The sequence below is a fragment of the Apis mellifera genome, linkage group LG6 (assembly GCF_003254395.2).
Source record: "Apis mellifera strain DH4 linkage group LG6, Amel_HAv3.1, whole genome shotgun sequence".
Lineage (NCBI taxonomy): Eukaryota > Metazoa > Arthropoda > Insecta > Hymenoptera > Apidae > Apis > Apis mellifera.
The window spans coordinates 15,407,468-15,422,131 of record NC_037643.1 but is presented as its reverse complement, the minus strand read 5'-3'; the positions used below and the strand labels follow the sequence as shown (position 1 = coordinate 15,422,131).

The window sequence follows — 14,664 nt, the reverse complement described above, 5'->3', positions numbered from 1 at the left end:
TTTACAACTAACTTTTGTGTATATAAAATATGTAGCATTGTCAAAACGATTATTTTATGAAATATAATTTCATTAAAAATAAGTTTTTTTATGATATATTTGATTCTCTTTAATATATTTTTAATATCAATTTATAATCATAACTTTAAAAAAATTTATCTTAGTTTTCTCTTTTTTAATTTACTAATTTATATTTTTTCTTTTTATTATATATATATTGATTCTCTTTTTAAATTATTACATTTACTCTTTTTATCAGATATTATCGTCATTTTTTTTCAATATTTATTTCAATTTATTTCTTTTTTAAGATAAGATTTTTTTTTAAGATAAGGATTTATGATTAATCTATTTATCCTGCATTTTATGTGTTACTAACTTGAATTCATGTATTCTATTTAAAATAAAAAATATAAAATTATAGATTAGTAAATGAAACAAAAGCTACATAAGTATATGTTTTAATTTTGAAATATTTTTATAATTCAATTAATTAATTTTAAAGCTTAGATAATTTATCTATTATAATAGAGTGAATTTTTATATAAATATTCGATATAAATAATATATAGATAATATAATTTAAGGTCGACAACGTTCCAAAAATCGTGGATAAAGACATACTTCGCGTATATGATACCTATTGAGAAGCCAACATAAAAATCTTTCAAGACCTAATCCAAATCCTCCATGGGGACAAGTTCCATATTTTCGCTAAAAAATGATTGCATGAAAAATTAATTCATCATATATTTATCATGTATAAAAAATATCTACCTGATCAGTATACCAATAATATGGTTTTGGATCAATATTTGCGTTAGAATAGCCTTCCAATAATTCATCATAATTCCATATACGCATCGAACCCCCAATTATTTCACCAACATTCGGTAAAAGTACATCCACTGATTCTGTAAGACGTTTGTTATCAGCACAACGTTGCATATAAAATGACTTAATTTCTGCAGGAAATTTGCACAACATTATAGGTTCATTTATTGTGTCGGTCATTTTTCTCTCTGGCATTTCTGGAATGTCCTATAAATTAAAAAAATTAATGGATAAAATTACTAATTCCGTCAGTGTGAAATAACAATCAAAAAATTTAAAAAGTATTGAACATACTTCACCAAATTCATAAAATGTTCCATCATCTTTGGTTATATTATTAGCCCGAAGATATTCAATTGCATCTTTGTAATCCATTCTTTTAAATGGCCTTTTTGGTATTTTAAAATCAGGATTTAATTCTTTAATAAGATAACCAAGATTTGAATTAAGCACACGATCAACGACATCACATACCATATCTTCTAATCGATTCAATAAGTCTTCAAATGTAATAAATGCATATTCTGCTTCCACATGTGTATATCTGAAAGATAAAAATTTGATTTATATAACAATTGTAATATTAATAATATCTATATATATTTTAATAAAAATACTACTAAGAAATATAAGAAACTTCAAATTTTATATATTTACTCTGCAAGATGTCTTCGAGTTCTAGATTGTTCTGCTCTATAAGATTGTGCAATACAATATACATCGCCCATTGCTGGAAGACAAGTTTCTAAATAAAGCTGTGAGCTTTGAGTCAAAAATGCTTCTTCACTATAATGAAAGATTAGATTGTTGAATAATAATTAAATTATATTAAAAATATAATATTTTTAAATGAATAAATTAAATTTAAATACTGCTTACCCAAAATAATCTAACTTAAATAATGTTGAACCTCCTTCTACTTGTGTTTGTACCAACGTTGGTGGTGTTACTTCATAACAACCTCTTTCATGGAAATGATCCCTAAATGCTTGAGTTAACACAGACCGTAGACGTAATATACGTGATGTCTAAAATAAATTATAATTTGTTATATTATGTATGATATCATGTAATAAAAATTATTCCATAATAAATAATGAATTGTAATGTTACTCCATGATCTCAATTTTTTCTTTTATAGTTTTTACATTTTTTTTAATTAAAATTATCCATAATAATAATTAAATAGTAAAAATTAAAGTTTACTATACTTCTTATATATAGCTTATTATATATTACATATATATATAAATATATTATCATAATTATCATACGTTTTCACCACGAATCATAATATGTCTATTATCTAACTGGACATCAGGAAGAGCTTCTTCATTTAAAATGGAATCTGCACCACCAGGAGGAGATGTTCCTATTAATCTCCAAAAATCAATATGCAATTCATGCCCATCTGGAGCCTAAGAAAATTGAATTAAAACTAAAAAAATTAAAAAACTCTTATTAAAATTACAAATATATTTGAAATAATACATTTTTCCCCTCTGGTACAATCTTGAGAGTTCCAAATACTTCAATGGAAGCTTCTGTAGACAAGGTCAATGCATCATATGTTTGACACAAAGTATCAATAAATACACATTGCAGAAAACCTGTTCCATCTCTCAAAGTGATAAACATAAGTGCTCTTCCTAAAAATGTTATATAATTAATTTCTATAAAGTAAATATAATTCATAATATATAAATTATATTATACCTTGACGTCTAAGTCTATGTACCCATCCTAAAACTTTTATCCGTTGATTCCGGTATTTAATACTTTCTCGAATTTTTATACAAATTGCAGATGGCAAAGTATTATCTTCTTGAATTATAATTGTTTTAGCTTCTTCCAAATTTTTCAATCTTTTTTCTTCATCCTCTAATAATTTTTTTTGTTTATCTTCATTTTTATATTCTTTCCTTGCCCAAATTTTATGCATTTTTTTTAATTGAGATTTTGATACTAATTCATATTCCTTATCATCCTTAAGAGAATTTTGGTAAATTGGTGGAAATGGTTCTTTCCCTGCATGATTCATTGCTCTTAAAATTGTTTTAAAAGGATTAGTTTTAGAACCATCACCTGTCTCATCGTTTCCATTCTTTTGACAAATATAAATTGCATCTAAAGAAAAAAATATAAAACTTTTTTATTTCTTTACGAAATAATTATAATTATGATAAATTTTATTTTCAAGAATTTAAAAAAAACAAATATTTTACCCAATAAAGATTCAGAAGACTCCATCGCCGGCATATTATTTTTTAATTATAATTTTTTTAAATTTATTTTATTATAATTAATTATTTTAAATAATATAATTTTATAATAACACAATTTTACGATATAAAATTATAATTTTATGATACAAGAATATAAGATTCAATATAATTTGAAAATATTGAAACTTGAATGATGTAATTTCCACGTCGGTGATACAATATAGATCTGTATACTTATGTAGAACTTCGATAGCATAACTTAAATACGCTAGATATATTTTTGTGATATACTAAGTTGCATGAAAGCATTGCACTTCTATACAAGTGCAATAGATAATAATGAAATAATTATTTTATGTATTATATTTTATGTATTATGATTCAAATTTATATAATATTTATATAATTTAAGAAAATATAATATACTTATTTCTTTATATATTAAACAATAATTATTAAATTATTTTATTTATATTTTATTTTATAAATGTTGTAATAAAAATAAATAATTATAATAAAGAATATATTGTTTGTTAAAAATATTGATTAAACAATCTTAATATTCGAAACAAACAAATTACTATTGTTACATTAATTGAATGATATTTAGCATTATATACAAGATGGAAAAATCGAAATACTTAAATTTAATTTAAAAAAATAATTTCTTAGTTACGTTTGCTTTTTTGTAATTCACTAGATTGTGCGATGTGATGATCGCATATCACATATACCAACTTTACAAGTGGTATAGAAGAACATCATTTTGGAGTCGACTCAAAAGAAATGAGAAATTGATTGAATTACATAGTTTTAATACAGAATGTACAGAATTACAATTTTTAAAAATTAATCTCTTAAACAATGGCAGGATTGGAAAGTTACGAAAGAGTATATCGAGGAAAACCTATTAAATCTTGGGAAACTGAAAGTAATTTTCCTCATACTTACCTTACACAAGAGGTTATTCGTCCTTTGGAAGTTCCTGCTGTGCATCCTTTAGTTGAAGATAGTCCTCCTTCTGAAGGAGGTCAGTTTTAATCAGAATATGAAATTTATTAAAATAGAAGAAATATCATTTTAAACAGAGAATTTTTTAATTTTTAATCATTGATGAAGTTAAAAAAAAAATAATATCTTGTACAGATCTTGCTGTAAAAAAGTATATGGTTGCTGGTTGTGGATTAGCAACTTTAATTACTGAAACTTTGTTAGTTCATCCACTTATTGTTCTAAGAAGACAATGTCAAGTAAATCCAGGATTGAACAAATATCACATAATACCAATTACTTTGGTACCTGTAGTTGTACGGCTTCATCAAACTCAAGGAATAAATACATTATGGAAAGGAATTGGATCAGTACTGCTTGTAAAAGGAATGTTATTAGCTATTGAAGATTTCATTTCTAAAATAACACCATGGCCAAAGTAAGGTGATCTTTGTATGATCTTAAATATATAATAATTTCTCAAATTTTTATAATAGATATAAAATAATAACAATAACAATAATGAAATATTTATTAATTTCAGAGAAATAACATGTAATAGTTCATTGAAAGCATTTGGTCAACACGTGCTTCTTAAATGGTAATAATATTATATACCAATATTATTACATTTCTCTTGTTTTAAAAATTACAGAAGAAATTAATAGAAAATATGACAGTGTTTCTATAGGTTTAGTAACACCATTTTATTCTGCATCATTAGTGGAAACAGTACAATCTGAAATTGCATCTGAGAGTCCTGGAATATTAGATGTTTTTCGAGATGGTGCAATTCGTTTAGTTGAAGTGAGCAATAAAGGCAGATTAATTCCCATTTATTCTCTTCTGCCACCTACAGTTGCTTATGGAGTATCCAAATACCTTTTTACTCTAGCTGTTCAAGGAGTTACCAGTCGTATTATGCATATTAGGCAAAAACAATCTCAAGAATTAAGGGTATGTTTTATTTATTAACAAAATAAAATTTTATCTTGAATTTATATAAAATTATGTATTTAAATGTTATTTATATGTAATATCAAGGGTGCATATAGCAGGGACTTGCTGTCAGAAACTGTTGCACAAGATATAGAATTACAGTCATCATTAATTTCTACATTTATGGCAGAAGCATTGTTTTATCCTTGGGAAACAGTAATTCACAGACTTCATCTTCAGGGTACACGAACTATTATCGATAACCTGGATACAGGACGTAGCGTAACACCATTATTAACAGGATATAGTGGTGCAAGCGATTGTTACAGTACAATTATATCTACTGAAGGTCCTCTTGGTTTATATAAAGGATTTGGTGCTCTTATTTTGGAATTTTCCATAAACCTTGTTATAGTGCGAGTTGTTAAATGGGTATTGACAGAATTAAGAACATTATTAAGACCAAAACCAAAATCAACACGTGATCCACCACAATGGTATTATAATGATATATAAAGAGCATTGATATTAGTTTAGTAATACCCTTTGCGTGTATTGATCTGTCTAGATATATAATACATATTGTATTTATATATATATATATATATATATATATATATATAAAATTGTTATACTATATTAATTTTTTTCATTTATTATTATCAAATCAATAATATAACACTTTCAGTAATTTTAAACACTTTAATTTCTTTTGGTTTATTGCAAAACAAAAAAACGAATCAAATTTCTCCAAATTATTGTATATATAATTTATGAAACTTAAATATACATATTTAAATGAGAAATAAAAAAATATTATTATTAAAATCGTATATATGAAAAAATTATATTTATTTTATAAATTTTTTGCAAAAATTTATTTCATATTTTATTTAAAATACTTACGTTATAAAAATTAAAAATTGTTAAGATGCAAGTTATGAAATCATTCTAAATTAGCTATGGAAAATCATTTTACGCTTTATAATTTTCAACTTTTTATAATGGAAAAATAAATATATTGGTATTTTTGAAAATATAACATAATATTTACTTTCAACATTTGTTTACAATTTTATATGTTTTATACAGTTTTTTTTTAACTTGCATCATATATTACACAGCCTTTCATTTACATCTAGTTTTCATATATGTAAAATGAAATGAAACAACTGACAATAAAATCTGTCACTAAGAAATACTTAATGATCATTTTCAGAAAATACATGCAGTTTTTAAAATCTTATTTTTTTTTCCATTTTATTCGACATTATTAAATATTTATCATCTATATTTAAATATATTCACTCTCAATTTTAAAATGTTTTATTTAGTTTTGATAAAAAATTTTTCTTCTAAATTTTTGTTTAAATTCTTTCAATTATTTAGAAATAGTATCAAAGTAAAAGTTGAATCTATTTTAGATTATTTTGTTTTCTACAAGATATATTCATGTAACAATATATAATGTATCTGTACTAGTTTCGTGCAATTTTGATCATATATTTGTAACTTTTGTATATTTTTAAATAGTTTTATGTATGGTAGAAACCATTTATATATATTACATAATATTATATAATATCCATAAAGTAACAAATATTAATTTTGTTTTCTATCTGTAATAATAGTGTATAAAGCAAGCGCATAAATTATAATTAGAGATGCAAAAAGAAGATGTAAAAATATTGCATTTTCAACTTATTTTTGCATTATAATATACTAATCTAGTATATTTAATTGATATAAAGTATATTTAAATGATTTTAATTTAGAAAAATCACAATTTTTTCTTCATTTTGTAAAATGAAATTTTTTTATATAGACGTTTTTATATGTGTTTGCACACACATATCTTTATATATAATCTTTATATATATATTTAAGAACAACTCAGTAACAAAATCTTTTATATTGTTACGAATTACTTGAACACAAAATACATACCACAATTGATTTGATTTACCTATCTATAACTTTTTATGAAATAAGTTAATATAGAATTATAATTGCCATATATATAATCTGTGTGATGTAATCTTTTGTTTCTTTTCATTAAAAAAACATAGATTACAGTCAACACATTATTTACAAATTTATATTAGATCAAAAACTATTATTGCAGAATGTGAATTTTGAACAATTTTTTTAAAAAATCGATCAAATATTATCATGTATCATCAATATGAATTATTTGTTAATTATGTATATGTTGAGCATGTAATTCTTCCTCAGTAACATCACCTTTTCTGATATATTGTGGCTTTTCTTGTCCTCGCACACATCCTTCAGTTACATGAACAGACATTACATCGCTACCTGGCACTTCGAACATAGGTTCCAAGAGTAGTGATTCCATAATAGCTCGAAGCCCTCTTGCACCAGTTTTTTTTTCCATTGCTAATGAAGCAATTGCATTTAAAGCTTCAGACGTAAAAGTTAAGTCTACCTATGAATATATACAAACAACTTAAAAATCTTAAAATGCATATATGCAAGAATTAAATAAATGTAATTTTAAATGTAATTAATAAATGAAATAATAAAATAAATAATGAAATAATGAAATAAATGAATTATATAATATGCTATATTAATATAGTAATTATAGTAAGAGATTATTAAAACGAGAATTTATACCTTATCCATTGAAAATAACATTTGATATTGAGGTATCATAGCATTTTGCGGCTCGGTCAATATTCTAACGAGCATATTTTTGTCAAGAGTGTGAAACGGTACCAAAACTGGAAATCTGCCAACAAATTCAGGAATCATACCAAAATCAATCAAATCTCTTGCTTCAACTTGCTGAAGCAATACATCTTTTTCTTTATTATCCTTTTCTGTAGAAGGTGACATGTTTGCAACATCTGCTAAATTTGCAGCTCTTCTTCCTGGACTTTCAAGAGATCGTGATGCACCAAATCCTAGATATTTTTCAGTTTTACGTCGTGAAATCAACCTATCTAATCCATTATAAGCACCAGAAGCAACAAATAAAATATTTGTAGTATCGATTTGCAATGTATCTCCACGTAATTTTCTAGAGCTATTTCTTTCAGGTACATTCACAATCGTACCCTCTAACATTTTTAACATTCCTTGTTGGACACCTTCTCCGCCAACATCGCGCAGTTGATGTATGCCAGGAACAGCACCAATTTTATCAACTTCGTCTAAGAATACAATACCCATTTGCGCTCTATCTACTACGTAATTGGCATCCTGAAGTAGTTTTGCAATAACGCTTTCTATATCTTCACCGACATATCCTGCTTGTGTCAATGTCGTGCAATCACAAATTGCAAAAGGTACATCCAAACATTGAGCTATTGTTTGCGCGAGCAATGTTTTTCCACTTCCAGTTGGACCAAGTAATAAAATATTACTTTTTTCTAATTTTAATTGATGTTGTTTACTATCAAGAATATCAGATCCGGAAATTGATTGATTTTCGGCTGATTTATGTTCGTTTCCTGCAGGATATTGTTGAAATCCAACACCGAGCGAATTTCCAATTGTTGAAATGTGTAATAAATCTATGATAATGAAAGATAAATATTATTAAATTTTATATATTGAAATAATTATATATTAAATCAAAAATTATTTTAATAACAATTTAAAAACGCTTAAAAACGATACAAAAAAAATTATATTGGAAAAATCATAAATTGAATATTAATATTGAATAAATTGAATATTGTCAAAAAAACATGTTACTGTACATATAAAATGGAAAATTATTATTTACGTGGTTTAAGACCTCTATGTGTGAAAGGATGATTTAAATCTTGTGAACCAGTTGTATTAATAGAACTTTGCATTGAATTTTGTACTGGAAAATTATTGTAGATTCGTTTATAGTGATTATAAACAGCAACACTTAGAACTTTTTTAGCATATTCTTGACCTATGACATGCTTGTTTAGGTATTCAAAAATCTGTAAAATATATATATTAATAGATATAATATAATAATATATTGTAAAATTATATATGAAATCGTTTGTTCTTTTAGAATAAAAATTTACTTTTTTTGGTGGTGGTGGAGGTTTCCTGTAAAATCCTTGTTTGGTATCATCTGGTCTTAAAGCTTCCTTAAGGCTTCTTTTCGAATCTACTTCTGATAATACAACAAAAAAGTGATGGCATTTTTCACATTTAACAAATCTTGTTGATGCTGAAAAAAAAGATATTTTTATGATGAAAAAAATGTTATTTTTATATTTAACTATGCAGTAAAATATTAAGGGATTATTTACTTACACACAAAAGTTTCTACATGTGTGCAAGGATCACCACATTTTGGACAAGTAAGAGTATTTTTCTTTCCTCCACCATTTCCAACAGAGGATACACCACTACTATTATCTTTACCAGGTGGAGTAGGCTCACTGGGTGCTTTTCCCAAAGTATTACCAATTGTTAATGATCTAATAACAGCAACTCTCACAATTTTGTGAACTATATAATATATAAATAATATATTATTATATAAACAATATATAAATATATAATATATAAACAAATTATTTTTTATTAAAATAAAACAAATAATTAATAATATATAATTTTTAAAATATTATATATATTATATGCTCACCATGATTTGTTACATGATTTGAAGATGCAATACGACCAGCATTGATGACACAGCAACGAACACAACTCATCTTTGTTTGTTTTTCTTACACAAATATAATGTAGAAGACAAAAAGAAAGATTTTGTAGTAATTATTAAAGTGTGCACTTGAAACAAAGCCTAAATCAAAGTAAAATATATTAGAATGAAATAGTTTTATATTTTTTAGAAAAATATATTTATATTGTATTATTAGAAAAAATTTGGACAATAAAAAATCTGTAAATGTATTATTATTTATATAATAAAAATATTATACAAATAAATTAAAATATTATACAAATAAATTAAAATATAATATTGTATATATTCATAAAATAAACAGATTTTATAATATAGTGCAATTTTATGATTTTATATTTTATAAATAATTCTAAATTTTATTTTGTATAAATTCAAATAAAATTAAATAAAATTTAAGAGAAGAATAAGAAAGAAAAAGAGTTATTCAAATAACATAAAATAAATTTAATATTTTTTTCATGAAATAATTAATAATAATAATCATTAATCAACAAACAAAAATCAAATCAAAATAGAAAAGGAATAATACTGCGAATTCGATTTTTGGATAATGAAAATGTAATTATAATGTATGCATCGGAAAGCAAAATATAAATATTTGTTAATATAAAAATAAACATTAGAATGGCAACTTTCAGTTAACGAAAGTACTAAAATATCGAAAATACTAACCTGCCAAATAAACATTAATGCATAAATCGTTCGTTATTATTCATAATTTATTCATTTCTTCCATAAAATATAACAAATCCAATGATCCAAAAAAATCTTGTGTAAATAAATTATCGAAAATGGATCAAATAAATAAATTAATCTAAAAACACGAACGTCTGACACATCGCATTACGAAGTGCAACAATCACTCAAAACATGATTCAAGGTCATTTGTTGACTTTCTTTCGAAACTTTCCGATACTACATTTGCTATTTTAAAATTCGTTTGAAAACAATGTTCAATTTACCTCCATATTAATGAAATATCTAGAAACCACCAAAATGTTGAAGAATTATATGGTATGATCTTGTACACACGTACCTACATACGTGGCGAATATATATGTGCAGTCAATCACGATCACGATCTCTTGCTGATGGCTGGTGCGTTGTTTTCAATAACTCAAGTAGATAATTGTTTCATGTCAATTCACTCACTTTATTTTTTGAATAAATATCAATTTTCATATATTTACTATAAGATTTTGTAATAAAAGTTTATCAACATTCTTACACGAGCACACTCTAAAAGTAATGACGTTTTTATGAAATAACAAAACGTCAGTAAATCTGTACACACGGTCACTCGAGGGCGCTTGATATGTTATATACACTTTGTATAGAAAAATATATCTATATGCATAAAAAATATTTGAATGTATTCCAATAATCACACTTCTATTTAGCTCTTTATCAATCTTTTAATTATTTTTTTAAACAATTTCTATCAATAATAAATTTAGTTTAAATTTAGCTTTTTTTTTTTCTATATCTTATCTTCTTTATATATCATTCCTATCCTTTTTCTCTCACTTCTATACCTTATTATATGAATATAATATAACTTATTCTGTATGATTGTATTATATTGTCATATATATTTTCATGTGTAAGCAATCATTTTATATTTAAACGTTATTTTGTTTAAACTTAGTAAATAATATTTATAGTTAAAATAATCTCTTTTAAGTACTTAAACATATAATATGAAAGCGTATTTATAAAAAGAGAAAAAAATATTCATATATCGTTAAATAGTGATTAATTCAAGGTTTGCTAACCTTTTTGATAATTTTTTTAACAATATAACAGGAAAAAATGGAAATAAATAACGAGGTACGTTTTGAATATACTTAATAACCTTTTCATTTGTTGAAATTAATAAACAATTAGTTATAATTATTTTAATTATATGATATATTTTATTATTTATTGATATTATTAATTTTCTAGATTATTCTATTGAGACAATCCGTTCGTCAAGCTCGCATTTGTGTAATAAATAAATTAATTAGAGAAGCGAAAAGGTTACGTACTAATAGTAACGAAAAGCAATTGGAAAAAAATAAGAATAAAGCAGAGAAACTTTTAAAGGAAGTATTTGCATTAAAACATATCAAAGATGATGAAATATCAAAATTCGGAATTGTTAAGTTCGAATATCTGCAAAATATATTACAAAATCCACAAACTGATGATGGAACTCGAGCTATGGTGAAAGTTGTTCGTCATAAGTCTTTAAGTTTGAGAATAATAGAATTTCAGAAAAAATTTCCAGATTATAATAAATATATTTCTTGGAGAAAAAAAAAATCTTCAATAAAAGGAAAAAAAGGAAATTGTTATACAGATTCGGAGAAAAATCCAAAACGATTAAAAAATAATGCAAATAATATTCTAAAAAAAGAAAAAAAACAAAACTGTTTCACTGATTTTCCAGAAAAAAATTCAAAACAATTAAAAAATGATTCGAGTAATATCGTAGAAAAAATAAATAAAGAGAATATGAAAGATGCAGACAATATTAATTGTATTGCTTATACACCACCGCAACAAACAACAAATGTTGAAGAAAATAATGATAGTTCAATGAAAATATCAAAAATTCAAGATAAGGAAATACAATCTATAAATAATGATCAAAATTTTAAGATTATTACTAAAATCATTAGTAATGAGGCCACTGTTAAAAGATTCACAGAAATTTTACAAGAAACAAAAGAACAAAATTATATATGTAAAGATACTGAAAATCAACAATCTTTTAATGAATCCATGGAATTTATGGATTCATCAAATAAAATGGATGATTTTTTTCTACCTGCAAATGAAGTAACTTCATGTTCAAATGAAACACTTTTTTCTAAAGAGAAAAGCATGCGTAGTGAACAAGTTAATCACATATTTAATTCACGAAAAAATATTCAAATTGAAAACAAGAATAAATTGTATAGTAAAAAAATAAGCAAAGAAAAAAGGCATAGTAGAAAACAATTTATGAATAATGCAAATTTTCACAATCCAAATGATATAATACAGAAAACTAATACACATAGAAAACAAAATGAAAAAAATATACAAGTTGAAAAAAAAAGAAAAATTAATAAAGAGAGCACATGTATTGCAGAACATGATAATTTACATCCTTCTTGGGCTGCAAAAAAAAAACAACAAAATATTATGAAACAAGAATTTCAAGGAAAAAAGATTAAATTTGATGAAGATTAAATTTGATGAAGATTAAAAATAGATAATGAATTTTGATATTTATATCAAATACATTTTTTTTTATATATAAGATTAACATCATTCTGTCAACATTAGTAAAACAAAAAATACATATGTTCAATGCATTTTTCATACTTTCTTTCTTAATAATAAAAAAGCATTTTATTTGTTAAATTAAGAATTAGTATGTATTTAGAATAAAAAAAGAATTTAATATTTTAAAGTAAAATTAATTTTTTTGCAAATTGAATATAGTGCAAAATTATTATTAAATCATCAATAACTATAGAATATTATATATTTTTGTTTTTATTTAAATAATTTAATTTGCATACAAAATGAGTAAGATATTTCATAAAAGTCATATTGTAATTGAAAATGTATTTTCGATTATATGGGCGTCCAGCGCTTAAAAATGATTTTTATAATTTTTGTATGACCAGTGTTACAATGATGATTTTATTTTTCTTTCTCAACATATATTATATTCGTTGTTAGTTAATTGATTTTTAGATCCATCATATTAAATGAGGGTCATATAGGAACATCATGTATAATGTATATGAATGTATATCAATGTATTTTGAGGCATATCTATTGATTGTAGTCGACGATAATTGCATTTCATTAAACAATTAAGAATATTTTGTTCTTACTCAAATATTGTACATTATAATATTATATGTATTAATTATAGAATCATGAAAAAAAATAATTATAAAATTTTATTTTTATGTTGACCAAAATCTTTATAAATCACGTTTATAAATCAATTGAATTTAATAATGTTAATTTTTTCCATGTTTTTTTTTGTTTTGCACGAATTGTTTTAAATCTATTGTTTATTAAAGGTATAGCTTTTATATTATAAAATAGAGATAAAATTTTTATATTTTTTATAAGTTTAAGAAATATTTTAGTTTTTCTTAAATTATAATATATGTAGTGTTTACATAACATTTTGTAAGATCTTTTACAATTTATATATATATTTATTTATATGTATTTATCATTATTTTTGTTATATTTAACAAAATAAAACAATAAGATAAAAAAATTCTATAATTGTAAAAAATTTATTTTTTATAAAATAAATTATTTAATCATAAGAAATTATTTTTTTAATATATAATAAAGATTTCTTACTATTATTTTTTTTTTTTGTATAAAGAATTTTATATAAAGAAATATTCTTTTCAGAAAATTTTTTTATATCATATCATTTTTATATCAGTTTTTAAAACTTTTTTTTTAATCTTTCTTAATTTTTATTATACTTTTTTTTAATTGCATAAATTTCTAACAAGAATAGGAAAGGTTAACTTATTATAGAAAGGTTAGTTTAATTTATTTTGTAATATCATTAGAAAATTTGGGAATAAAATACATTTAAAAAGTTTTTACATATATAATATAATGTATTTAATCAATTTGTTTCTTTATAGTATAAACTACATATAATTTATACATTTGTATTCTTTTTTCATTCAATATAATTTATTTCCAAATTTTCAAAAAAACTGCATGATATTACTTTAATATAATAATAACGTTTAAAATAAATTCAACATTATAAATAATTGATATCATATAGGATTTTTTCGTTTCTTATATTATATTCACCAATAAGTATAACTAATAGTATTAATGAAAAATTTACCTTCAAATAAATCTTCATTTATTATTATTATATTTGTTACTATTATTCAATTATTAATTTATTAAAATAATTAATATAATTAATCACTTGTAAAATTTCATTAATATCATTAGTTAAATTGT

The 14,664-nt window shown here is 23.2% G+C and overlaps 4 protein-coding genes across 8 annotated transcripts; 2 read left to right on the top strand and 2 right to left on the bottom strand.

Moving 5' to 3' along the window:
• Nucleotides 1-271: 271 nt before the first annotated feature.
• LOC551088 (asparagine--tRNA ligase, cytoplasmic) lies at nucleotides 272-3,294 on the bottom strand. The gene is made up of 9 exons (XM_623487.6): nucleotides 3,060-3,294; nucleotides 2,551-2,961; nucleotides 2,326-2,483; nucleotides 2,109-2,252; nucleotides 1,714-1,862; nucleotides 1,492-1,620; nucleotides 1,129-1,378; nucleotides 778-1,041; nucleotides 272-714 (listed from the first exon to the last, which is right to left on the bottom strand). Exons 1-9 carry the CDS (start codon nucleotides 3,091-3,093, stop codon nucleotides 583-585), a joined length of 1,671 nt encoding a protein of 556 aa, XP_623490.2. The 5' UTR covers nucleotides 3,094-3,294; the 3' UTR covers nucleotides 272-582.
• Nucleotides 3,295-3,672: 378 nt separating this feature from the next.
• Nucleotides 3,673-6,234, top strand: LOC411142 (solute carrier family 25 member 46). The gene is made up of 5 exons (XM_394616.6): nucleotides 3,673-4,089; nucleotides 4,206-4,488; nucleotides 4,594-4,650; nucleotides 4,730-5,006; nucleotides 5,094-6,234. The coding sequence occupies exons 1-5, from the start codon at nucleotides 3,924-3,926 to the stop codon at nucleotides 5,502-5,504; spliced, it is 1,194 nt and encodes a 397-aa protein (XP_394616.1). The 5' UTR covers nucleotides 3,673-3,923; the 3' UTR covers nucleotides 5,505-6,234.
• Nucleotides 6,235-6,881: 647 nt separating this feature from the next.
• On the bottom strand, nucleotides 6,882-11,035 carry LOC411141 (ATP-dependent Clp protease ATP-binding subunit clpX-like, mitochondrial). 5 transcript variants are annotated; one of them, XM_006570675.3, is made up of 8 exons: nucleotides 10,697-11,035; nucleotides 10,333-10,641; nucleotides 9,598-9,756; nucleotides 9,261-9,458; nucleotides 9,026-9,174; nucleotides 8,746-8,935; nucleotides 7,629-8,530; nucleotides 7,132-7,437 (listed from the first exon to the last, which is right to left on the bottom strand). In XM_006570675.3, the coding sequence occupies exons 3-8, from the start codon at nucleotides 9,665-9,667 to the stop codon at nucleotides 7,186-7,188; spliced, it is 1,761 nt and encodes a 586-aa protein (XP_006570738.1). In that variant the 5' UTR covers nucleotides 9,668-9,756; nucleotides 10,333-10,641; nucleotides 10,697-11,035; the 3' UTR covers nucleotides 7,132-7,185. The 5 variants fall into 5 exon arrangements, with proteins under 5 accessions (XP_006570737.1, XP_006570738.1, XP_006570739.1 ...); XM_006570674.3 differs by having other exon boundaries at nucleotides 6,882-7,437; nucleotides 10,623-11,035; XM_006570676.3 differs by having other exon boundaries at nucleotides 8,758-8,935; nucleotides 10,623-11,035.
• Nucleotides 11,036-11,162: 127 nt separating this feature from the next.
• On the top strand, nucleotides 11,163-12,883 carry LOC725328 (protein bud22). The gene is made up of 2 exons (XM_001121188.5): nucleotides 11,163-11,490; nucleotides 11,608-12,883. Exons 1-2 carry the CDS (start codon nucleotides 11,473-11,475, stop codon nucleotides 12,880-12,882), a joined length of 1,293 nt encoding a protein of 430 aa, XP_001121188.2. The 5' UTR covers nucleotides 11,163-11,472; the 3' UTR covers nucleotide 12,883.
• The last annotated feature ends 1,781 nt before the right edge of the window (nucleotides 12,884-14,664 follow it).